Genomic DNA, 26,974 nt, shown 5'->3' with positions numbered 1-26,974 from the left:
ACCTCTGCTCAAAATATTGGCGCCCATTAGTTCTTATTGTAACTAAAACGAAAGATCTGCGCTACTTTTTTCATACATGTTATTTTCTTACAGGAGACTGTGATACGGATGATGCACTAGTAGCGACAAAAGTGCGCTTCGTGACTAATAAGTTTGACTCTGCCAGAACACCTTGCAAAACAAAAGTTAAATTTTTGCGAAACAAGAATGGCTGCTGCAGTACAAGAAATTAGTGACTAGATATGAAAAGAGGTGGATCTCTGCGACCCAGCCGCTCCTATTTCTGAAGACTAAGAGAACATAAAATTGCTTTCTATCATTACGGCTGGAAATGTGTTGAATAATCTGGAAGCAAAATCCCAGGATTGGTTCATGGAGAACGTAGATGTCTTGAAACCTCTCCTTGACGTTAAGGGGCAGGCCACTGTCATCTGGCATGAAAACCCATGGAATTCTACATGCAGGGAGGTATGCAAAGTAAAGACAGCTGTCCGCAACGGCAGCAATTCCTATGGGGAGCAACTTTGCACTGGGATACATGAGTGTTTCGATGTTGGTGGTGTGTACTCGGGCCATTGGATCCATTCCAAAGAAGAGCGTATCACTCAAGGAAATGGATGGAAAAGTCATCACAGATCGGAATCGTCAATTGCACCGTTGGATAGAGCATTATTGCAGCCTCTACTCACATCCCATCAACATTAGTCCAAACGAAATGGATGAAATTCTTCAGATGACACCTTACCATGACTTGGATGCCATACCTACTATGGAGGAGCTTCAAAGAGCAACTGCACAGCTCAAATGTAGGAAAACATCTCCACAGAAATTGTAAAACTTAAGGCAGTTTTTCCGCTGATTTTCAACCTCTCACTGAAATGTTAGTCTGAGAGTAATGTGCCGCAAGACATGCGCGATGCCAATATTGTTACTTTATACAAAGGTAAAGGTGATCACAGTGATTGCCACCGTGGAATATCACTTCTGAGTATACCTGGAAAGACGTTTGCCCGTGTGGTGTTGGGCAGACTTCAGAAGCTTGCCGAGAGCATATGCCCTGAGGAACAATGTGGCCTTCGTCCCCTACGATCTACAATTGACATGATATTCACACTCCGGAAAATTCAGTAAAAGTGCCGCTAGCAGAAAACCTCTGTGTTCATTGACTTGTCGACCTAAACAAGGCTTTCGACACAGTCAGCAGAGAAGGATTGTATGCAGTACTTTTGAAGACAGGGTGTCCTCCAAAGCTCTTAAAGATGATCAAAGCTTTTCACGAAGATATGGAAGGTGCTGTGGTCTTCGATGAAATCACGTCTGACCCGTTTGCTGTGAGAAGAGGGCTCGCCAAGGGTGCGTATTCGCTCCCACTCTGCTAAATATTTTCTTTCTCAGCACCCGTCAGAGTTGCTTTTGGTGAAACTGACCTGGGCATTCATTTGTATACTAGAGATGATGGGAGGTTGTACAACATTTCTCTACTCCGATCCAAGTGCTTCCGAGAAGACTTGCTTGTAAGTAGCCTCTGATTTGCTGACGATGCTGCATTTGTAGCACATACTCAGTACGATCTTCAATAGCTTGTCGATAAATTCTCCATGTCAATAAACGTAAAGAAGACTGTTGTCGTGGCACAAGGATACACAGATCCGCCTGCCATTCAACTGGACGGCTCCCTGTTGAAGGTAGTTGATGAATTCTATCTTTGTTCAATAATGACGGAAGATCTCACCCTGGATGACGAGATAAATGCAAGAACAGGAAAGGCTGCCGGCACTTTCGGTAAGTTGCACACAAGAGCATGGAACAACAAACACATTGTCGACAATACTTGTGTATCAATCATGTGTGCTGCGTACTCTCTTGTATGGAGCTGAGACTTGGACGTCGTATGCCAACAGGAACGAAAGCTCAACTCATTTCACCTGCGGTGCTTGGGGAGCATCTTGGGAATATCATGGAAGAGTCATGTGAAAATGATATGATTCTGAAAACTGCAAAACAACTACGCTCAAGCAACGTCGCCTGCGGTGGATAGGACATCTGCAAAGTATGGACCACCCGCGTCTGCCCTGATTCACATTATTCAGTGAAATAGCAGCAGCAAAGACACCTCCTGAAAGACCTTCCCGACGCCTTAGGGATTGTGTCAAGCGTCATATTTGCCCATTTAATATTGACAGTGACAAGTGGGAGCAAGTCGCTGACGGTCGCAGGAAATGGAGGAAACTCACTGCAGATGGAAGCAAGATGCACGACCAAGTAGGCCTTAACAACTTAGCTGCAAAGCGATCGCTCAGACGTGAGTTTATGACTAACCCACCTGCTCTAGCGACTCATATTTGCCTCGCCTGTGGGCACCATGTCGGCTCTCGTATCGGACTTCTGAGCCAACAGCGAAGTTGCCTCCAGGATTCAATTTGAATCTTCCTACAGGAAGGACCAGGCCATTGAAAAAGTAGGAGTGTTCTTTCCTAACTAACAGTACAATGCTTTTAGAACTTACTGATAACTGATAATAGTAGGTACTTCGTCAGCCATCATTCTTCACTAATATATGGTAATAAATTAACCCATTTGCTATTCTTGTGATATTAGTGGCATTTGCTAGTTTGCTTCAGCAGATGATCATGGAGTTCGTAACTATGACGAGGAAACAATGCACAGCATACTCCAACGCCACTAAAATATGTCTAACGTTCTCTGTGCTAAATGAAGGTAGTGTATTTTATTAATTTTACGAATGGAAATCTGTTACAGGCAGCGTGGGAATCACGTTGACCGTTTCGGGAAGAGAGCCAGCTTCAAATTCTACAGAAGACTTGGAAGCTGTAGAGAGAAGGCTTCAGTTCGATGTAAGTACGGTAACTGCCACAGTAGCACCACTTCTTCCTCTGCTTTTCTTTATTATTAATTTGAAAGTATGTTTCGTCCTTTTCCAGTGATTGATCGTATTGCTGCTTATTATCACAAGATACCTTAATTGTGAACAATTCAGTTCATGTCATTACTGTGATGTAGGAGTGATTACTATAGGAAGCTACTGGTACGGTTCGGACATGTGGTCACTCATGGGATGAAGCATTAATCCATGCTTCCAGTATACATGCATTATTTGTGAAAAACTGAGCTACACATCCTTCAAAGTGCTTATAGTTGTTGAGCTTCAGAGTCTACAGTTATGCAAACATTTTATTTGCTGGTTACTTTTAATGGATACCTATAAGTGGATTATATTAATGTCCAGATGAGCAATAAGTGGAAGAACATTTGTTATGCACACGGATGCCTTGCACCACTGTTAGTCCCTCTCATTATTGTTCCACTCTCAAATGGTGCTAGAGAAAAACCGCTATCTATATACTTCTTTACGAGCCCTGATTTATGTTGTCTTCGGGGTGCTTACGCAAGATGTATGTCAGAAGCAGTAAAATCGACACACAGTCTGTTGCAAATGCCAGTTCTCTAAATTTCCTACATAGATTTTTGCGAAAATTTATCTTCTCCCCTCCAGGTATTCCCATCGAGTTAACGGAGCATTTATGTAATACGTGTTGATGGAAGCAGCCGGTTACAAACCTAGCAACACGGTCTCGATGTCTTCCTCAAATCTCACTTGGTGGGGATCCCAAAAACTCCAGCAGTACTCAAGAATGAGTCGCACTAGTGATTTGTACGCGTTCTCCTTTATGGATGAATTACACTTCCCTGAATTCTCTCAATCCGCCACATCTACAATTGAGTGCTCGTTACATTTCATGTCACTTTGCGGCACTAAACCCCAGATATTAAACGGATGTAATTGTATCAAGTGCTACATGGCTAATATTGTACACAATCACTACAGGTATGTTTTCCTACTTATTTTCGTTTCCATAGCTTAAGAGCAAGCTGCAGTCACTAAGAGTTGAGACACTTTCCCATATACTACAGCGCCATTAGCAAACCGTCGCAGGTTACTCTCACCTTATCCCTGATTCCGTTAATGACGAGACGGTCCTGTCACATTTGCCAGGGGCACACCTGGCAATTCTTTGTCTCTGATCAACACTCGCCATCCAGGACAATGTACTGGGGTCTATTTGATACGTCGTGGTATGGGAAAACTTAACCAAAACGTAAGGTAAGCAGAGCTCAACGGCTGCAGGGAGTGAAAGCGTAGACCCAAATGAGGTCACAGTTTCAAACACAATTTAATTTTATTAAACATTAAAAAAAACACTTGTCCTCAGGCCTGAAGGGCCGCTGAACATTCAAAACTGTAATGTCAGAATGACAACCTTAACATTCAACATAAGAAATAATCACAGTCTGAAGGACCCAACACTTTTTATTAATTATTGACCAATACAATAAGTTACTGAAAGGAATTACTTTAATCATTCGGCCAGAAGGGCCAATCACATATAACCACAAATGCTGCTAACGCTACAAGAATGCAAAACCAACAGTTAAATTACTTAGTCCAAAGGAGCAGTAAAGACCAAAAGACAAATTCATGTACCAAAGGTTTTTTTTAATGAAACAAGCTAACAAGATAAAATTAATAACCATAAAGGCGTAGTGAAATCGCCACTCAGCTTGAAGGACCTGAATATCAGTAGTAATAAATATTTGAGATTCGTCGAAGTTCTTGAGTTAGCATTTAAAACCAGCCTGTGTTCCTCACCACTAGGAAAAATTTACAATCAGCTGTGCCAGGACAGCCTGCTTTAGCAATATGGCACAGACCAGCAGAACAACTAGAAACTTCACCAACGTGGCGAATCGTCGACATAGGGCATAACAGCAACTCTCTATAACACATAAAATAAAAATTACTAAATATTGAAACACATGGTTCAAAATATAACGCCTATCTAGGCAGGAACTGTTAATGACGCCCACTGATCTTGGTAAATCTCCGACATAGTAAATGTGATGGCCAGTACTAAATAATAATAATAATAATAATAATAATAATAACAAATTGTAAAATACAAGATCGTTATTGCACTTGGGTCAGAATAAAATTTCAACCGCATATAATACACTCCTGGAAATTGAAATAAGAACACCGTGAATTCTTTGTCCTAGGAAGGGGAAACTTTATTGACACATTCCTGGGGTCAGATACATCACATGATCACACTGACAGAACCACAGGCACATAGACACAGGCAACAGAGCATCCACAATGTCGGCACTAGTACAGTGTATATCCACCTTTCGCAGCAATGCAGGTTGCTATTCTCGCATGGAGACGATCGTAGAGATGCTGGATGTAGTCCTGTGGAACAGCTTGCCATGCCATTTCCACCTGGCGCCTCAGTTGGACCAGCGTTCGTGCTGGACGTGCAGACCGCGTGAGACGACGCTTCATCCAGTCCCAAACATTCTCAACGGGGGACAGATCCGGAGATCTTGCTGGCCAGGGTAGTTGACTTACACCTTCTAGAGCACGTTGGGTGGCACGGGATACATGCGGACGTGCATTGTCCTGTTGGAACAGCAAGTTCCCTTGCCGGTCTAGGAATGGTAGAACGATGGGTTCGATGACGGTTTGGATGTACCGTGCACTATTCAGTGTCCCCTCGACAACCACCAGAGGTGTACGGCCAGTGTAGGAGATCGCTCCCGACACCATGATGCCGGGTGTTGGCCCTGTGTGCCTCGGTCATATGCAGTCCTGATTGTGGCGCTCACCTGCACGGCGCCAAACACGCATTCGACCATCATTGGCACCAAGGCAGAAGCGACACTCATCGCTGAAGACGACACGTCTCCATTCGTCCCTCCATTCACACCTGTCGCAACACCACTGGAGGCGGGCTGCACGATGTTGGGGCGTGAGCGGAAGACGGCCTAACGGTGTGCAGGACCGTAGCCCAGCTTCATGGAGACGGTTGCGAATGGTCCTCGCCGATACCCCAGGAGCAACAGTGTTCCTAATTTGCTGGGAAGTGGCGGTGCGGTCCCCTACGGCACTGCGTAGGAGCCTACGGTCTTGGCGCGCATCCGTGCGTCGCTGCGGTCCGGTCCCAGGTCGACGGGCACGTGCACCTTCCGCCGACCACTGGCGACAACATCGATGTACTGTGAAGACCTCACGCCCCACGTGTTGAGCAATTCGGCGGTACGTCCACCCGGCCTCCCGCATGCCCACTATACGCCCTCCCTCAAAGTCCGTCAACTGCACATACGGTTCACATCCACGCTGTCGCGGCATGCTACCAGTGTTAAAGACTGCGATGGAGCTCCGTATGCCACATCAAACTGGCTGACACTGACGGCGGCGGTGCACAAATGCTGCGCAGCTAGCGCCATTCGACGGCCAACACCGCGGTTCCTGGTGTGTCCGCTGTGCCGTGCGTGTGATCATTGCTTGTACAGCCCTCTCGCAGTGTCCGGAGCAAGTATGGTGGGTCTGACACACCGGTGTCAATGTGTTCTTTTTTCCATTTCCAGGAGTGTATTTTAGATTCAGTTATTAAGGCACAGAGAGTTAACACTCTTTTCTAGTGATACACTTGACAATATAACAGCAGATCATTGAATCGGGATATCGGGCACGCCTGAGCCTACGAAAATTGCGAAACACCATAGCACACGACCTTAGAGCAAAACACTGCCGACGACACGGGCAGAAATTGAGTGAGACATACTAAGTCAAGAAATTCTCATCGTTAGTCCAGAAGGCAGACAAGCATTCGGGGACAGGTTGCAACCGGCACCAACTCGAGTTATGTCAATCGCCCCCGTTCCGCCTTATCAACGCGGACACGCCGCGTCAACAGTTGCCACGCGGAGCTTCCTTGTCACACAGCCCGTCCAGAACGACTGCCGCCGTCCCGAGTACACACGCTCGTAGCAATCGCGTGCGTTCACAGGAAGTTTTACCACCTTTTCCGCAACATTGCGCTGCCACTCTGGCAGCAGCACTCGATACTCTCGTCGTCAGCAGATCTCTCGCCAGAACACAGCGCCCTCCGAAATTTAAAAGCAAACGGAGCAATCGCGGCAGAGCCAAGCCAAGGCCCCGGAAGACGACACACCACACCTAGGCAAAGATTAAGATGATAAGGTTCACTATTACTTAAAAAGTCTTGTTGCCACTCACTTATCTAGGAGCCGATGTCATACACTCGGACATTCTTTAAACAGACGGAAATATGACACTGTGGCTATGTTTGAAATCTCTAGGTATATTTAAAATCCAGTTTGCATACTTTTTGATTATACATTCACCAGTTTTACCCTGTGTCAAGATAATAAACTGGCTACAAGGAAAGAATAGTGATTATTTTTATCCGTTGTTGATCAGGTTGGACTCTACGCACACGCTATCTTCAGCCAAGATGGGGATTACCCGGCTGTAGTGCGTCAGAGGGTAGACGCCAACAGCGCAGCAGAGGGACGGCCCCGCTCACGGTTGCCAACTTTCACTCAGGAAGAGCTTGCATACCTCAGAGGTGAGTTTGCGTCGCTTTACCAACTCCAACTTATCAAGGCAGAGAACATACCACGATATCTTCAACACAATTCCAGATTTAACCAGATTAACATAATCTTTTAATTGTACATTTTGTCTTCTTCTTCAAGTCCTTATTCCTTGCTTCTTCTTCATACGCTTCAACAGCAGTGACACAAGCAGCAGCTGCTATCCTTCCCACAACATGCTAAATTTGAAGGCTCACTTTTTTCATTCCTTATTTCGTTTTAGTTCCTTAGTTTTCTGTGCTCTAACGATCCAAGTAGGGGCTAAAATAGTCGTAAATGAAAGCTTAAACGTTAAATATATTTCGTGTTGCTAATTTGTAAGCCACATAGCAATGTGTCCCTACTGGCACGACCACTGTCACTCGGAGACTTGGTTCAGGCACTGCTATGTGTCTACCTGTAAATGTTTCATGTTGTACCAAACGTATCTTGAATGCCGTGAATGTGATTTGCCACATCTGCACTGCTGTCCTACCTTATAGTCTGCCTGTCTCTATATTTGTGGTTGCTAACTGTACTTGCCCACCTCAGTCCAGGGGTCATGGAGACTCACACCCTCTTCCAGATGGTAGATGTTCCATGGGTTTCCTAAATCGCTTGTCGTGAAGATACATATTTCTTTGGAAAAGACCTGTTTCCATACCTGTTCCCTTGCTTCAATGAACTAATTATTGATGGGATGCTAAACATTAATCTGTGTTCCTAGGTGTGAAACATACTAATGTAAGAAAATTCACCCCTCACCCTAGAATTTGGTTGGGAAATATATAAAAATAGGGTAACTGCAAATAGTTCCCGATTACATGCCATGCACATTATCACATGGTAACTTTCAAACTATTTCAGTGTCTCATCGTTATGAGTTCAGGAAAAGTTGTGATTTACGAGCAGTATATACCTCTATCAGTGCAAAAAGTTTCGACACTGAATTAATAAAGAAGAGAAATGTTAAGATGGTGGATTTAATACGTCATGTCTTCTATATAGTCTCACTTGGGTACAGCGCAAAAAAGTCCAGACATCAATGTGAAACTGTCAGCTAAGTACGTCTTGTAATGTTGTTGCTTTAATTTGTTATGTGAAGCGGTGCTGATAGACAATAGAGCGGTTTAAAAGCTGTGAGCTATCTGAGGAAGTTAACCTTGCATTACTGCGCAACTGTTTCACCAGGTATCCAGTCTAGCTTACCAAATTCCCAACCAGACTAACATTAATTATAATCTTTTAATAGTCATACGAAAACCGGTGATATATATATAAAAAAGAGAATTCAAATAAAAAGAAATAAATCAATTTATATTTGGAAATTTATTTTAGCATTGATCATTGAAATTTCAGCATATTAAACTTGAGTCATAACTAAGCTGGTGCCTTATTTAGGATTGTGAAAATGTGAGTTTGTCATCTTACGGAACACATTAAATATGGAGCCAAAATTGGGAGACTGCATACAACACTGCATTCATAAATTAACACACGAAGAACGTTGAAACGTGTGCGAGAGGAAATTAACCACAACCAACCGATTCAATTTTCACCCAAAGAAGTTACGTTTGTAGCGCAATCCTGTCTGTCATGTAATTACCACACACTGGTATACTAAATTCATACTAACTCTCTGAGAAATCTTCCCGAAAAGAATAGCTGAGGGCTACTTTGATGATTACACCACATACTTCACGTGGTCAACTTGGTTTACACTAAGAGTGTAACTCCACAATAATTTTGATAATTAAAATAAATTAGATCATAAAGCAATTTACAAAGGAAAAACTTCTAAATGGTTACTATCGTCTTACTATTAACCTAATGGGTCAAACAATTGTATAAGCACATGGTACTGGTCTCACACGGGGACGTGTGTTGAACATAAAGAAAAGTTGCTATATTGAAAACTATTGTTAAGACGAGACGTTATAATCTCACGCACATTCGCATTTAAGATTGATGATCTTAGAGTTTCTGATCAACACGTGGTTCCACTTTACTCACAAAGTAGTGACAAAGCAATTACTGGAAGATATTCTGAAGTTGACACTCGAAATACACTGCGTTGCAATTTAAGATAACATTAGATATTTTAGAGCTAAAAACCTGAAATAAAGGTGATTAAATTTTCAGTTAGGCTGAACTTTAGAAATCCATTGTCCTGCGGACTTAGCAGACACGCGCTTAGCCGGAGATCTTACCACTTCAGACGCTCGCCGTGGACAGACTGACTGACCTGCGCTCCTAACAAGGGTGCTTCCGTATACAAACCGGAAGTGACCAGAGGGGCAGCTTCCTATACCAACATGACAAGGGACGGACAGAACCATACTAAGGATAGAAACCTCTTTGCTTTTAGAAAGCATAGCTACCTGTTCCGACATTGGTCCTACTGTTCTCTAGCAGACAGGCTTGTCTGCTACCCTCAAGCATGCAACTAGAAATACATTTGCTCATTCATCCTCTCACACAGAAGGGAAAGGGGATGACAGTATCTTATCATATACAGTACATAAAAGAAAGCGGATGTAGGTTCCGTATGAGACTGTGTGACATGAATTGCATATAAACTGTGTTTTAAAGTGTAGTAGTGTGACAGATCGTTCTTGTTTATGTGTAAAAGTAACACGTTCCACTACTCAGTCTCCTCGCAGATAGTCAGAAACGCCACAATAAATTTAGAAGAGGAATTTATGCCGTAAATGCCAACAGATTTAAGAAATTAACATGAAAGGAATCACACAGAGACCTTTCAGTCTATAGGATGTTTTCCAACTCGAAGGTAAAAAAAAATGGCTCTGAGCACTATGGGACTCAACTGCTGTGGTCATTAGTCCCCTAGAACCTAGAACTACTTAAACCTAACTAACCTAAGGACATCACACACATCCATGCCCGAGGCAGGATTCGAACCTGCGACCGTAGCAGTCGCACGGTTCCCGACTGCGCGCCTAGAACCGCGAGACCACCGTAACTCGAAGGTCTCACTGGCTGGAATACCGGTTATGCCATCAGAGCAGTGACTGTTCGTGAGACGTTTCCCACTTCGTCGTTTTGTGGTAGATTCGTATTTAGAACACAAATTCTTATCAGCTGTGATGACCTTTTTTTGAGAAAAGATTTTGCATTTCAACAATGTAGCGGCAGGCGGCAGGGAATCATTGCTCTTGTTTAGGAATCAAAGTGTGTGGGACAGATTTCACACAAACTTTTCTAAAGTTTCTCTATTATGATTCTGAAATCAGCAACACTGATGCACAATCGCTGCATGTCCACTACTTCACGCTGCCTGTTCAAACCCCACTAGTGGACTATTTAACGTTGTTAGTTGAAGCAGCCACTACTATGCTGATTTTGCTTGTGCGCCAAGATTAAAATCAGTCTTGGAACTTTTGGGACGTACGGTGTAGGTGGCCACAAGAAAATGTTATACGGATTCGTGAAAGCCGAATGTGAATTGATAAGACCAGTTATGTCGCAGTAGTTACACACTGATTAGCGCAGGTATGCTCACCGTCCAGCGCGAGATCGAATGACGCCTGCTGCGTTGCGGGTACGTGATATGCTAAGGAAAAGAACACGCGGTGGAAGCGAATGGTGAATAACTACATCGGCCTACAAACATCTCTGTCGTAAGCAACTGTGACGAAGGGCAGGATGTTATGGCCTAGTGCCCAGAAACTAGGATCTCGTAAACAGCGAAGCTCGTGGTAGTTTCCGAGCTACTGTCGTAGGAACCTGTAGGAAAGTGGTTAAAGTATCGTGGAACGACAAATAGGCGAGAAAGTGTTGGACGCCCCTTCCCCATCACAGAATGTGGAAGACGAAGGGCTTTCCTCCTTTGAAAAGCAGAATACATTGCGAGGTGTGGCAGAGTACATTGCCGTTGCAGGCAGCAGCGTTACGGAATACGTCCTTGAGAACGCATTGTCCAATCTGGAGTTCCACAGGAGACGACCATTACGTGTTCCCGTTTTGACGCGTCAACATTGTCAGCTGCGATTGCATTGAGCGAGGGCTCATTGAGACTGGACCGTGGATAAATAGGAATGTGTCCCTTGGCCAGAAGAATCGAGTTGATCGTTACACCAGGTCGATGGTCGCGTCTGGATATGTCATTGTCCAGTTGCAAAGCTACTCGAAACGTGAACTGCGCTACAGATGCAGGCTGCTGCGGACAGTGTTATGCTATGGAGGACATTTACCGGGGCTCCATGGGACATGTCGTAGTACACTACTGGCCATTAAAATTGCTACACCAAGAAGAAATGCAGATGATAAACCGGTATTCATTGGGCAAATATATTATACTCGAACTGACATGTGATTACGTTTTCACGCAATTTGGGTGCATAGATCCTGAGAAATCAGCCGTAATAACGGCCTTGATACGCCTGGGCATGAGTCAAACAGAGCGTGGATGGCGTGTATAGGTACAGCTGCCCATGCAGCTTCAACACGATACCACAGTTCATCAAGAGTAGTGATTGGCGTATTGTGACGAGCCAGTTGCTCGGTCACCATTGACCAGACGTTTTCAGTTGGTGAGAGATCTGAAGAATGTGCTGGCCAGGGCAGCAGTCGAACATTTTCTGTATCCAGAAAGGTCCGTACAGGACCTGCAACATGCGGTCGTGCATTATCCTGCTGAAATGTAGGGTTTCGCAGGGATCGAATGAAGGGTAGAGCCACGGGTCGTAAGACACCTGAAATGTAACGTCAACTGTTCAAAGTGCCGTTAATGCGAACATGAGGTAACCGAGACGTATAACCAATTGCATCCCATACCATCAGGAAAGATGGAACGCCGGTATGGCGATGACGAATACACGCTTCCAATGTGCGTTCACCGCGATGTCTCCAAACACGGATGCGACCATCATTATGCTGTAAACAGAACCTGGATTTATCCGAGAAAATGACGTTTTGCCATTCGTGCAGACAGGTTCGTCGTTGAGTACACCATCGCAGGCGCTCCTGTCTGTGATGCAGCGCCAAGGGTAACCGCAGCCACGGTCCCACGGTCTCCGAGCTGATAGTCAATACTGCTGCAAACGTCGTCGAACTGTTCGTGCAGATGGTTTTTGTTTTGCAAACGTCCCCATCTGTTGACTCAAGGATCGCGACGTGGTTGACGATCCGTTAGAGCCAAGGGGATAAACTACCTGTCATCTCGACTGCTAGCGATACGAGGCCGTTGGGATCCAGCACGGCGTTCCGTATTAGCCTCCTTAACCCACCGATTCCATATTCTGCTAACAGTCATTGGATCTCGACCAACGCGAGCAGCGACGTCGCGATACGATAAACCGCAATCGCGATAGGCTACAATCCGACCTTTTTCAAAGTCGGAAACGTGGTGGTACGCATTTTCCTCCTTACACTAGGCATCACAGCAACGTTTCACGAGGCAACGCCGATCAACTGCTATTTGTGTATGAGAAATCGGTTGGAAAGTTTCCTCATGTCAGTACGTTGTAGGTGTCACCACCGGCGCCAACCTTGTGTGAATTGTCTGAAAAGATAATCATTTGCATATCACAGCAACTTCTTCCTGTCTGGTAAATTCGCGTCTGTAGCTCGTCATCTTCGTGGTGTTGCTCTTTTAAGGGCCAGTAGGGTAATTGGAGGCAGCGTGACAGCTGTCTACTACGTGAACGTTATTACAAATGACACGGATCCTTTCACGCCTCATGCTTCCCGCGAAAGCAACGGCACCTTCCAACACGATAACTGTCCATTTCATTAGGTCGTAATCGTGCTACACAGTGGTTGGAATATCGTGGTAGAGAACTTGCGTTTGTCTTGTCCACCAACCCAACTGAAATGAACTCGGTATGACAAATACTGTTGGCCCATAACTTATAGGAACTGGGTATCTTACGCATAGACAGCCGTGCTACGTGGCTACCAAATTACCTAGGACCCATGCAATCCATTCCATGCAGAATCGCTGCTCCATTTATTTCTAAAATTGGACCAAACACTATTTTTTTTATTTTTTTCCACCCGCCTTCCGGCTGAATGCGTGGTACCGAATATCTGACACATTCGTTGGAACATGGTCGCCTCTAGCCTCTTTATGACCATCATTAGGTATCTCACGAAACACACACTTGTCAGTGATTGAGACACTACTTATCCAGATTCCATTTCAGTCTTTCTCCTGCTTACAGTCTTCGCTCAACATGGGTCTGTGCGATTTTGTATTGTATTTATTAATGGAGGGCAAACTGATCGCGTACAGACGATTGTGTGCTTGTGAATCGACACAGCCGAAGGATAGAGCGCACCTCGGAGTACCTATGTTCTGGCAGCGGCCATGAACTGGCGCTGTTGTCCATGGCGGTCAACAAAGAGGTATATAATTAAGTTCATTGTTTTACGTATCATTACAGCGGAGAAGCTGAAGGTACAAAAGGCGTCGCAATGGTGTTCGCCAACTAGATAGCCAGCTTTCTTCACAAACAATGCCGATGGCGACGAGAGTATATCCTTGAAATGACCCTGTGAGATCTACTGATAAATTGAACAGCGTATCCAATCTTCTTCAAGTCGCTTTTTCACAAAACCTGTCGGAATTTCGACAACGATAATTCGAAAGAAGACTTACGAAATTTACCAGTTGTTGAATGGTTGCCTTATTTTTAGAGAAATCGACAGATTTCAGTCAAGCACTGAAGAGAAACACGTTTGAAAATGGCGATATTTCGTAATAAAATTCTGCTCCAGTACAAAGCTTTTTGCACTCTCGTAATGATTTTGAGACGTGTTTTTATTGCACTGCGGCTCAAGTCAGTCTAGGTATGTTTACAATCCATTATTATAAATATATTTCGAGCCTACCAAAAGAAATTAAAAGCATTGTCGGAAAATACTATGAAAATTAAAATGTGAAATATCTTTACATGTAAAAGATTCTTGCTAATAGTTGTCCTTGTAAATATCTTTGAACAACCGTCATAACTATTACCTCTCACTATATGTTACTTTAAAATTACGTACATATGGAGACTGAAGGGACGAATGAAAATTTAAATAAAGGCCACGATTCGGACTTGGGTATCCAGCTTACGAGGCAGATGCGCTAACCATTACGTCACTCTGGCACAGTGTCTTTGCACAATTGTATGAAGTATCCTAGCAGACCACCTGCTCAGACCAAATTCCCATTCACGCAATAGCCCATTTGGCATTCACCCTATGCTCGAACAGTATTGCAGAGGATCTCCAGCTGTACTGGAAAAGCATCCTAATATCGAGCGAAATGGTGATCCTGCCTGAAACCTGGACATAGGTGCTTTAACGAAATGAAACTATATAGTTCCAGAGCCCTTTTGAAGTCTCAAACATCCATAACGGATACACGCAAATGAAGTAATGAATGACTGGATTAAGAGGGGACGCTAATCTACTTGCAAAGTCACTGTGCCAGAGTGAAGTAATGATTAGCGAATCTGCTTAATGAACAGGAGACCTTGGTTTGAATCCCATCCTTGGTACAAATTTTCGTTCTCCGCTCAGACTGTTTATATACGTCACAGACATTTAAGAGATGGCACGGTCTTTGGAGGCATAAAATTTCATTTGATTAACGCAGATAAGGCTGGGTTTCAGGCAGGGTCCCCCTTTTCGTTCGAAGGTGAGGTACTATTGCAATACAGTTGGATAGTTCGTGCTGTCGTGCTGTGCTTTTCAAGCTTAGGGGGAAAACCAAGTGTGCTGAGGAGTGAATGGAGATTGGGATTAAGGATTTCATGTAGTTTCGCAAAGCCACTGTGCCAGTGGAGCCCAGTGGTCAGTGCATCTGCCCAGTGAGCGGGAGACTTAGGTTTGAATCCCGGCCTCGATAAAAATTTTCATTCGCCACTTAAATCCGCATATATGCACATCATTATGTTTGAACTTAAAATGGTCTCTGGAACCATGTAGACTGAGGTGACAAAAGCCAAGACACACCTCCTAATAGCGTGTCTGACCTCCGTTTGCCCGGCGTAGTGCAGCAGCTCGAAGTTCCCTGAATAAATATTGAGCCATGCTGCGTCTATAGTGTCCACAATTGTGAAAGTGTTTCCAGTGCATGATTTTGAGCACGAACGGACCTATCGGTTATGTTGGTTGATACAGGTTGCGAAATTATTCGTTCGAACTGTCCAGAATCGTCATCGACTAAATCCCGAACAACTGTGGCCCGGTGGCATAACGCATTGTCATCCACAAAAATTTCATTGGTGTTTGGGAAAATGAGATCCATGGGCGGCGGCAATTGGTAACCAAGTAGCTGAACATGAAATTTCCATTCAATGATCGATTCGGTTGGACCAGAGGACCCAGACCATTCCATGTAAAGTCATCCCACAACACTGGAGCCGCAGCAGCTTGCACAGTATCTTGTTGACAACAGGGGTCCATGGCTTCGTGAGACCTGCGCCACGCTCAAATGTTAGCATCAACTCTTACGGACTGAAATCGTGACTTATCAGAACAAGCCATGGTTTTCCAGACGTCTATGGACCAACCGATATGATCACGAGCCTAGGAGAGGCGCTACTGACCAAATCGTGCTGTTAGCAAAGAAACTCGCCTCGATCATCTGCCGCCATAGCCTATTACCGCGAAATTTCGCCGTCTGTCCTAGAAGGTGCGTTCTTCGTACGTCCCACATTGATTTCTGTGGCTATTTCACGCAGCGTTGCTGATCTGTTAGCACTGGCAACGCTACGCAAACGTCTCTGCTCTCGGTCGGTAAGCAAAGGCCGTTGCCACAATGCTGACCGTGGTGAGAGGTAGTGCCTAAAATTTGGTATTCTCCACACACTGTGGACCTCGGAGTAATGAATTCCCGAAGGATTTCGAAAATGGAATGTCCCATGCGTCTAGCTCCAACCACCAGTCAGCGTTAAAAGTTTGGTACTCCTTGTCGCGCTTCCATAAGCACGTCGAAAACCCTTGCACATTAATCACCTGAGTACAAAAAGTAACACTGCCACTGCACTATACTTTTATGCGTTGTGTACGGGACGCTTCTGCCATCTGTATATGTGCATACCGCTATCCCACGACTTTAGTCACGTCCTTTGACTTGTACCAATTTCTTTTTTATGAGACTTCATTCCGCCGTTTCCAGTCTATTTCTGTTATTTACGAGCATTAAGTGTAATGTTTCAGCCTCTATAATTATCTGTAGATTAATTCGTTAACCCTTGTGTGAAATTATTTCTTCCGTAAACTGCGTTACAGGTTCGTCTGACTTTTTGGGAGTAAACCACTACTACACAACAGTCGTGACATCAGGTGAAGATGGGCCGTTTCCATCCAAGAGAAGAGACTCAGACGTCGTCAGTGTGAGTACTGAGGTACGTAAGCTGCTGACGTCTGGCACTTCAAGTGCGACGACATACAATTTAAAGTGGTATTTGGGTCAGTTGAAGTATTTCATACGTGACAGCAATGATTGTATACACGCTCTCGTCATCGATATGCATTGATGACATATCACATAAATCACGTATGGTAGCTAGAAGGCTCACGTTTCTCATTTATTGCTACAACTAAGTACGAAGGACCTCCAGCACGTAAGTCACACATTGTGACGACGGACCACGTAACTTTTATTGAATGCTGAACTACACTTAGTAGTGACGCAGATACATGACACTGTTCCTCAATACCGTTACAGGACTCGGAAAGTCCTACCAATCATTCAGTTCCACGACAAGAGGAATTCCCTCCTTGGTGACGAAGTCATTCGAGAACCACTGTGTGATCGTTAGAAATTCTTTTTCCCCACTAGATGTTCTTGCCGAAAAGATGGAAATAGTATGGTGCAAGGTCTGTCCCCCCGATGAGTACCTCCCACATCTGTGCGTCCTTGGTTTAATCATTGGCACCATTTCACGGTGGCTCGAGGCTACATTGCATCCTGGCTACATAACGCAAGAGCATTGATATACGTCGACAGGTATCGAACCCGGTGCAACGCGTCCAAAGGAAGAACTGGGCTGGTTTTTATTCACCTGCACATAGTTGATGGGTAGGTTACATTAACTTTGTTTAAAATTAATTCAGACTTGACAGTTAAAGCTATTGATCTTTAACAATTTTTAAGTTATTTTAACACCACTGGTAACAACCTAGATAGATAAAATATTGCCCACTCAGCCTGAAGGGCTATATAAAAAACAAATGAAGACGGAATACAACAAATTCCAAAAGCAAACGTCAGAAGGGCTGATTTTAAAGAACAGCAAACAACAAGCAATAAGGCCTGAAGGGGTGATTTAAAGAGATTGGCACTACCACAACCAATAATGCCTGAAGGGGTAATTAAGGAAATGAAATTAAAAACTCAATAATTAACTGGTACCTGAAAAGTTAATTTTGAAACAGGCCTGAAGGGCTATCTTAAACATACGATATTTAAACAACAAGGTATTTCACTGAATAATTAACAAGAAGCAAAACGTTTAACAAAGGAATCACAGCAACAGGTAGACTTCAAAATTTCCACAGATGATAATTACGATCGGCAACAAAATAATTGATGATTTCGTTCTCAAGTCTAAATTAGAGGGAGATGCTTCACAATTTGCTCATACATGACCTGGCCGGTACACAACAGCCGCCTCGCGAACCGCCAGTTTAGAGTGGGAGCGTCCACAAGTCTACAACAGACTAAAACATTCACTTACCGGCCGGTACTGATAATTAAATACAATAAGAGCTGAAATGGGAACCTAAACTGAATTTTGCTGGTCCCATGTTAATAAGCTGGCACCGCAAGGAAACATTTTGTTACTGAATACAATTCGCGGCCCCAGCCGCCAATTAAACAAACACACGTGAGATACCGACACGACAGACAAACCGTACACAGGAAACACTCTCTCCGTGTAGTTTTTAACGAAACAGAGCATAAAATATCTCAATATAGGGAGGAGCAGATTGAGCCGACACAGAGACCAGCTCAAGATGTACACTCAGGCAATTCAAGTTGCGTAACGACTAACAAGAACAGCTGGCGATAGCGGAAGAACCTTGAGAAGGTGGCACACACTATCGTGGTAGTCTGCACAAGCAAATAATTATGCTCAACATTGCACCAGGCTGCTGATTTTAATGCTGATCTAGCACGACCGGAATGGATAGCCCAATGTGGCGTCGAATGAAATGAGACTTGCACTTGGCGGCCGAACATCCCCGAATAGGAGTCTCCTGGACAACGATTCCATAAGCTCATTTCCATCTTCTCCACCAAGGATCTTACTGTCACGCGTACTTCAGCTTTGAAGTACACTTCTAGTTGTTCCACCATTTTAGTCGGGCAGTGAATTGATCCTGTTACCCACACCGCAGCAAACTTATGTCCAGGAAACCCGGTACGTGTACCTCATATTGACGATTCGCACTGTAATTTTGCAATGTTCTTACCGTCATACGATCAGTGTAACTTACCTTCCTAACTTCTCAGGTACATTTTCATCGCAGGGCGTCTGTAGTACTCGAAATTTGAACTTATTATGTAGAATAGTAAGTGTTCCAGTGTCAGCGGAAAACCTCATGTGCTGGGAGTGTAACAGAAAACTAAATACACAAAAATTCGAAAGAAGTAGTAATTTGGGTTGTCTCCGTTGTTTGTTGATGAACTTGCTCTGGAGGCAAACGAACATCGGTGGAGTAGGTCGTATGGATTAGTTGCATTACGGTGAAGTGAAAACGACATTATTCGCATCTTCTGACAACAGTGAGATTGGTCGGTGTTTGTCAAAAATGCGATTATTGGCAAGAGAAAAGAACACTTCGTGTGAGTGCACGTTTTGAATACAGAGTCACCAACTTCCTCCTCAGGGTATGAAAATATTTTTTGGAGCTCATATATACCTTGCTGTATTGTCCCTCATGTTGTGAATATTAACTACATTAATGGTGAGTTGTCTATTGTAGAACGCTTATTGTACTGACATCTCGCGCACACATTTAAAATAGAAACAGCACTTCTCCAGCAGAAGAGTCATTTCTGCACTAAATTGGAATTTATATATGGTACACGTATTCTTTCTACATACAACTATAGGTAGTTCCTCTATAATCACTACAACATGAATAATGAATATAGTGTCCAAAAGTGCAAAGGGTTCTGTTGTTTATTACATACTACCCAAACATAAACATACATTAGTGTTTCATTTGCTTCCTCTAACAAGACTTCCCGTGTTTTACCAATAAATACGATGTTGCTGATTTCAGCAAGGAGAACTTTTCCTGTGTGTCCTATACCTTCTGGATAGTCATTGGTGTATGTGTTTGGAACAGAACTGGACCCAGTACACTACCCCGAAAGACACCTGTGTTTATCTGTTCCTTGGCTTGCAATGGTTTCACTAAGAACTTGTCATCGGGAGTCATATGAACTTACTCTGCATTTTGCAATCAGTTTTCCAAGACGGCAAGGGAAAGAGGGATTTCACAGTGTATACTCTACAGTGTTTCCTAGATTTCTGAAACCAATTTGTAGCCATGCCACACTTGTCGTAAGCATTCATCTCTGATATTAACTTTGTTTCCGTGCTCCTATAATCAGTCCTAAGTTACATATCTGTCTTCACTTTTTCCTGTTCCAGCAATTTCCTTGGGCATTTCGCAACGTACTGAACTGGATTGCCAATGAATATCCAGGTTATCCTATCTTTGTGACCGAAAACGGCTTGGGGAATGATGGTGGTCTCAATGACACTGATAGAATGGATTACTTGACGGTGAGTTCCGATCATTGCCTTTAGGTATTGATAACATTAGAAGCTTAACTCCGTAAAGTCAAATCTTTAAATATTTTACTCATTGGTTTCAGTCTTACTTGACGGCGCTTCTGCAAGCTGTCAATACTGATGGCGTTCCAGTGATTGGCTACAATGTTTGGAGTCTCATGGATAATCTAGAATGGAGCAGTGGTTTCACGTGAGTCCTTGAGTATTTTCTTGCTCCATTTTGGGACAGAAACACTAAAGCGATTTATGCATCATGAGAATCTAGAAAATGATGAAGTGAGCATTGACGTAATTGTAACCATGACCGAAATTATTATTTAAGTTCTTACAGAGGTGTTCTATTTCAATCTTCTTAGCCATACATATTCTTTTGAATGAAAACGATATTTAATTCAACCTACACCGAATAATAATGAGCGAAGATCACCATGCTTTTACTGGCTGATTAGGATATTATGAACATTGTTAGACACTTCGTACCTTGTTCAGGAACACATAGGGGATTATCTTAATATTTATCGATGCGAAAACATGTAAGTCAGACTTCCAGAATTAGGACAAGTACAGAAATCAAAGTGACTGAGTATCTCAACCCACGGACTAACGGAAAATTGCTTAATATCAGTTAAGAATTTGAGAGCGATCATTTCGTTACGTGAGGTTTGAAAACTATACGGTTGAATTTCTGAGATAGTGCAACTAAGGAGTACGAAAGATAGCAGTGAAATAAATAGCGGACATTTATTTAAGGATTAGAAAAACTGATATGTAAGAATGTTTTCTCAGGAGTACTTTAGAGATCAACAAACGGTTCCGCTTTTCTTCCTGTGTAGGCCTATTGACAATACCACATCTGTGTTATATTATTGTAAATGTACCTTAATGCTGACTGTATACAGATGCAGAGTGCTAACACTAAAACGATTGCTTCCTCTGTTTGGCCTGTGGTCAACATCAAGAATGGTTCAATACTTGGATCTCAAACTACATGCGTCTACAGCTGGCAATAAATGCTTGCATAAGGTATATGTGTAACATTCGGTTATTTGGTAATGTTGTCCTTGTGCTTAGATACTGTGATGCTACCAGGAAGACAATGTGGGTTTTCACTAGTCCTATATCCTTTATCAGTTTCGTAGAAACCCATCTCCTCAAATCTCTTCAGAAATTTGACACACACAGCATCATTCCATAACAGAAGTACAAGTTCTTATATGTCAAGCTTCTTGGCCGAATCAAAGTGTAACTCTAAATATTCCTTTATTTCAAACATACGTCTTCTGGAACATTCTGTCCAAAAGATTGATTCTAATACTTCTCGTGGCTTCATTATTGCAGCTTCTTTATTGAAACACCTAGGCTGTCTTTCTCTTGTGCAACAGCGTGCAGTTAACAATGTTTCAGCTTTTCCATCCCGAATTGTTTTGCTTCTTTTTTCTGCCATCTCGCATGATGTTACTTTTCATCTTGGTAACATCATGTAGTGACAGTTCCCTGTTATTCCTCCAACTTTCTAGGACCAAATAAGAAATGTGCGAAGAGTGAGATTTTGGAAACTGTAGTTGGGTTCTGTGAAAGAAAATATTTCCTTCCATTCATGGTCTGAAACTGACGTTGCTGACTCCACCATAAACAACAGGTCTGTGACTACAGCATGCGAGCGAAACACAAAGCCTGGAACAGAGGTCAGCTCCTCTAATGTACAGTTCTTAGGCAAACTGCAACTGCCGCGTAACCTCGAAGCTGTGCCGACTCCACTGGATTTATTTCTGATGTGGAGATAAGCTAAGGGCTCTGTCATGTTATATAGTGGCTAGCCCTGATAGCCGTTATGCTGGCATAGTGGCACAGGATGACATCGGCACCTGAGCAAGGGCCTGAAAATGACACTGTACCGCACAGTGAAATCTATAAGACTAAGGGCAATTTGGAATACACTGTGGAAACATAATGAGTTTACTCGACTGAGCATGGGAAGGAAAAGGTACTGAAATACAAAAATAGAATCTAAGACAAATAACATTGCACTACGAAGAAGTAATCCAAATGGGACGGAAATCAGTAGGTATGATGTTCATGTACAGACAAACAAATTCTAAAAATTTCATAAAAATTGCATTAGATCGAGCTTCACAAACTCAAGAAGTCAATGACTTTTGGTCCACTTCTGGCTCTTACGCAAGCAGTTATTCGGCTTGGAATTGATTGACAGACTTATTTGATGTCCTCTTGATGAATATCGTGCAAATTCTACACAATTGGCGCGCTAGGTCATCGACGTCCAGAGGTGGTTTGAGAGTCCTGCCCGTAAGGCTCTAACCACCCTCAATTGGGGAGACACCTGGCGAACTTGCTGGCCGACGTAGGATTTCACGAACGGAAAGGCAAGCAGAAGAAACTCTCGCCATGAGCGAGTAGGCATTATCTTTCTGAAATGAAAGCCCATGATGGGTCGGCATAAAGGGCAACAAGACACGGAGCTGAATATCATTGACGTACCGCTGTGCTGTAAGGGTGCCACCTGTGACAACCAAAGAGGTCCTGCTACGAAATCAAACGGCAACCCAGGCTGTCAGGTCGTGTGGCAGTCCTACAGGGAGGTTGGCATTTCCGATATGATTATAGCTGCTCGACTGGAATTAACAGACTTCCAACGTGGAATGATAGTTGGAGCTAGAAGCGTCGTACATTCCATTTCGGAAATCGTTAACGACATCACCGTTCTGAGATCCACAGCGTGAAAACGTGACGAGAATGAGCGTGCCGAGAATGTCACAATCAGCCACTATCCCTCACCACCTCAGCACAGACAGCTCAGTGGCCGACGGCTTTCACTCAGAGACAAAGAGCAGCGCGATGTGCGTAGAGGTGTCAGTGCTAACAGACAAGCAACACCGGTAATAACCGCAGAAATGCAATGTGGGGCGTACGACGAACGTGTACGTTAGGGCAGTGCGGTGACGTTTGGCTGCGGCAGCGCATGACCGATGCGACTGCCTTTGCTAAGAGCGCTACCGCATCTGTTGGGCCGTAGACGACTGGAAAAACGTGGCCTGGTCGGATGAGTCCCGAATCAGTTGACAACAGCTGACGGTTGGTTCCGAGCATCGCACAGACTTCAAGAAGCCATGGGACCGAGTGCTCAAAAAGGCACTGTGCGAGTTTGTGATCGCTCCATAACGGTGAGGGATGTGTTTACACGCAATGGACTGAGTCCTCTGGTCTAATTGAACCGATCATTGAATGAAAATGGCTATGTTCTGATGATACTTGGAGACCATTTTCAGCCACTCATTGACTTCATGTTCCCAAACAGCGATGTAAGTTCGCAGCTGGTTAGAAGAACATTCTGGGAAATTAGAGAGAGATCGCCCGACATGAGTCGCAACAAACATTTATGAGACATAATCTAGATCTCAGTTTCTACACAAAATCCTGCTCGGTCAACACTTCTCCCAATTATAGATGGCTGCAGATTCAGCTTAGCTCGGTATTTCTTAGGGAATTTCCAATGACGTGATATCCAAAACTACCTTTGCTCCCAGCAGACGTCTCCTGACGAAGGAATTTGTGATTACCTTCGAAAGTTCGTGTTGAACTTCGGTTTTTCATGGTCCATACACCTACAAGACTTAATACAAGGATTTTGCCTTCTTAAATTTCCATGTTGTAATCACTCCATATAGGGTACGTATTCCTGTGTAAACAATTCACACGTTTCCTTCTATCGGTTCCGCAAGAAATCGTAATTGTGATCTGACCCTGACTACAAGATCTTGAAAACCATTAGCATCGTTTACCCTGTAACGCACGTTCCTGTTTATTTATGTACTGTGTGTGTACATATACACCTTACAGTGAAGATTACAGAAGCGACAGTAGACCTAATATACATACAGCCACGCGGGATTAGCCGAGCGCTCTACGGCGCTTCAGTCATGGACTGTGCATCTGGTCCCGGCGGCGGTTCGAGCCCTCCCTCGGGCATGGGTGTGTGTGTTTGTCCTTAGGATAATTTAGGTTAAGTAGTGTGTAAGCGTAGGGACTGATTATCTTAGGAGTTTAGTCCCATAAGAAAAAAAAAATACATGCATATCAAAGTTGTTATTGTTTGCAGCACAAAATACGGACTATACGAAGTGGATTTCAATGCCCCTAACAGAACCAGGACGCCGAAGGAGTCCGTATCTCTTGTATCGCAGATCTACGGGAGCAGAGAAGTGCCTGAAGAATACTTCCGCTATGTTGTTCTCTGAATTTGTTGCTACAACTTGCTTTGTTCCCTCCTATATACTGTATTTCTGTAATGAATAAATAAAGCACTTCGGCTCACTCTCTTAACCAATGAAGTTATTTTCTTGAGTGTTAATTGATGCATTGTGCAAAACCACTACGCTTTGTTATTCAGATTTTCATATGTTTTTGTACTTTGTATAGCAAACCACAACGAGAAACACGTGTCACATCAATCCACGACAACATATTGACGTTTAAAGATGAGACACAGCAGCATATACGTTAGAGAGCCAACAGTGTTTTTCAATTCTACTTTCTTTATCGTGTAGGTAATTCGTGAATCTATAATAAATCACTTTTGTGGAAATTAGATATGGCCCATTTCATTTGGCATGGATCTGCTTTTAATTATTTCGTCATCGAAACTCAGATATAGCGCCACGTCCTAAATTAGAACCAAGTAGAAAAGATGAGCAAAGAAGAAAGAATCTGGACGGCAATGAGAGACGACCTGGCAACCAGAAAGTTAAGATCAGCTGCTCATGGAAGCTAAGGCTGCTTCGAACGCCACCGTGTCGTGTACCGAGAGGGAGAGTGCAGGACACGTAGCTACAGTAACAGGGGTCTTATTTCAGTAGACTATTGTCTGAGTGGAAGGTAATGAGGTCTGCCTGTAGACCTCCGACTAATGCTGGCCTGCAAGCTGTAAGTGCTACAGAGCACGGAACCCGGTGAGGATAATTAAGTAATTGGGTAGAAATCTTTAGAAGTCTCCTCTGCCGTACAGCTTCAGAAGGCTCCTCTGGCACTAATTATCAACGAAACTGCTCATTAATAGCCCCTCTGCAGCTCTGGAAGACATCTCGGTAGCAAAGACTGGTACACAGGTAGTGGAAAATAACAAAGTCAGCTACCGGCGCTCTGCGACATGCAGACGGCGTCCACTGGTACTGAGGAACCGATAGTTACATGGCTCGTGTGCCTGATTCCCGATCAACTGCTATGTACACAGTGCTCTACCATTAATATATCAAACTCCAGAAAAGAGCCATAAGAATAATAACCAGAAATAGTAGTCGAGCTCATTGTAAAGATCTGTTCAAAACACTGGGAATTTTAACTGCTCCATGTGAACACATTTACCAGTCAGTTGTACACATCAAAAGTAACATTGGCAATTACTGCACAAACAGCTCTGTCCATGACCATGCAACAAGAGATAGACTCAACTTACATTTACCAAGAAAAAATAAACATAAAACTCAAAACAGCATTTTCTACCAAGGAATAAAACTGTACAATAAATTACCAAAAGAGATTAAAGAAATTTCAAAAATACACTTATTTAAGAAGGCAGCTAAAAAGTACCTGTTATGCAATACATTTTATACATTGAAGGATTACTTAGATAAAGCAGAGTAGGGGTTTGATAAAAAAATGTTATACAAACAAATAATAATAATAATGATGATTATAAAACATCCAATATTCCACATAACACCTTCACTTTATTATTTTTCTTCTTTTTTCCTTTCTAGAGACACTCTCCCCTCAAGCTATGCATAGCACAATACTAACACCTCTTCCTCTTTCTGAGCTCAACATCTCACTCATTATGAAGGGATGCTGACTCAGTTTTTCAGGATAGCAAATGGGAACTTGCAGTACAGAAAATGGCCCAAGGATCACCTGTGTGTGTGTGTGTGTGTGTGTGTGTGTGTGTGTGTGTGTGTGTGTGTGTGTATGTAGTGAGTGAAGTGTTATGAAACAATGTGTGTATAGTGTGTGCAGTGACTGATAGTGAAATATGAGTGAATAGTGTGGCATTACATTATTTAATGAGTTATTTGTAAATAAATTATTGTATACCAGGAGTAAAATCTAATGATTGTCTCTAACTAGAAGTTTGTAAATATATGTGTATACGAATTAGCTTATTGTAAATTGATCTAAGCTTGTAAATACTTTGACATGTCCTATATCCTTGTAAAAAGAGATCTACGGATGAATAAAACTACTACTACTACTACTACTACTACTACTACTACTTCTAGTTACGTCTTGCACCTCTGTCCTGCTGCCCCGGTTGGCCTTTGCCTAGTCACGTATTCGAGAGTCGACTCCCCTTGTTTCTCGCCATGTGTCGCGAGGCCATTTTGAGTTGCTACCTCGTTCAAACCCTGTGACAATGTTTCGGGGTTCCCCTGGCTGGCCACAGAGGAACAATTCCTGACTTTTTCATTTAAGTCTATGGTTCACGGAAGGGCGCTTCGGAACAACAGTCTACCAGTTTTCTCCTCCAGCCTCCTCAGCAAGGACCAACAATTTAATGTAGCTTTTCCATGTCTGTGGATTATTGTTTCTTCATATAATCACACCGCTGATAACGATGTACAACAAACGGATTTCTCATGGTTCAAAATGGTTCAAATGGCTCTGAGCACGATGGGACTTAACTTCTGAGGTGATCAGTCCCCTAGAACTTAGAACTGCCTAAACCTAAGGAC

At 43.3% G+C, this 26,974-nt stretch overlaps 1 protein-coding gene across 1 annotated transcript in view; it reads left to right on the top strand.

The window, feature by feature from the left end:
- LOC126281891 (myrosinase 1-like) overlaps positions 1-24,572 on the top strand; it is a 43,139-nt gene extending 18,567 nt beyond the window's left edge. The window contains exons 6-11 of the mRNA XM_049981206.1: positions 2,761-2,855; positions 7,304-7,451; positions 16,708-16,823; positions 20,088-20,222; positions 20,315-20,421; positions 24,349-24,572. Of these exons, the coding sequence (XP_049837163.1) occupies positions 2,761-2,855; positions 7,304-7,451; positions 16,708-16,823; positions 20,088-20,222; positions 20,315-20,421; positions 24,349-24,487 (740 nt within the window). The 3' untranslated portion in view covers positions 24,488-24,572. The remainder of the gene's footprint in view (positions 1-2,760; positions 2,856-7,303; positions 7,452-16,707; positions 16,824-20,087; positions 20,223-20,314; positions 20,422-24,348) is intronic.
- Positions 24,573-26,974: the final 2,402 nt, after the last annotated feature.

The sequence above is a fragment of the Schistocerca gregaria genome, chromosome 7 (genome assembly GCF_023897955.1).
Source record: "Schistocerca gregaria isolate iqSchGreg1 chromosome 7, iqSchGreg1.2, whole genome shotgun sequence".
NCBI classification, from domain to species: Eukaryota; Metazoa; Arthropoda; class Insecta; order Orthoptera; family Acrididae; genus Schistocerca; species Schistocerca gregaria.
The sequence above is the reverse complement of the archived record's forward strand: the minus strand, read 5'-3'. Positions and strand labels throughout refer to the sequence as shown.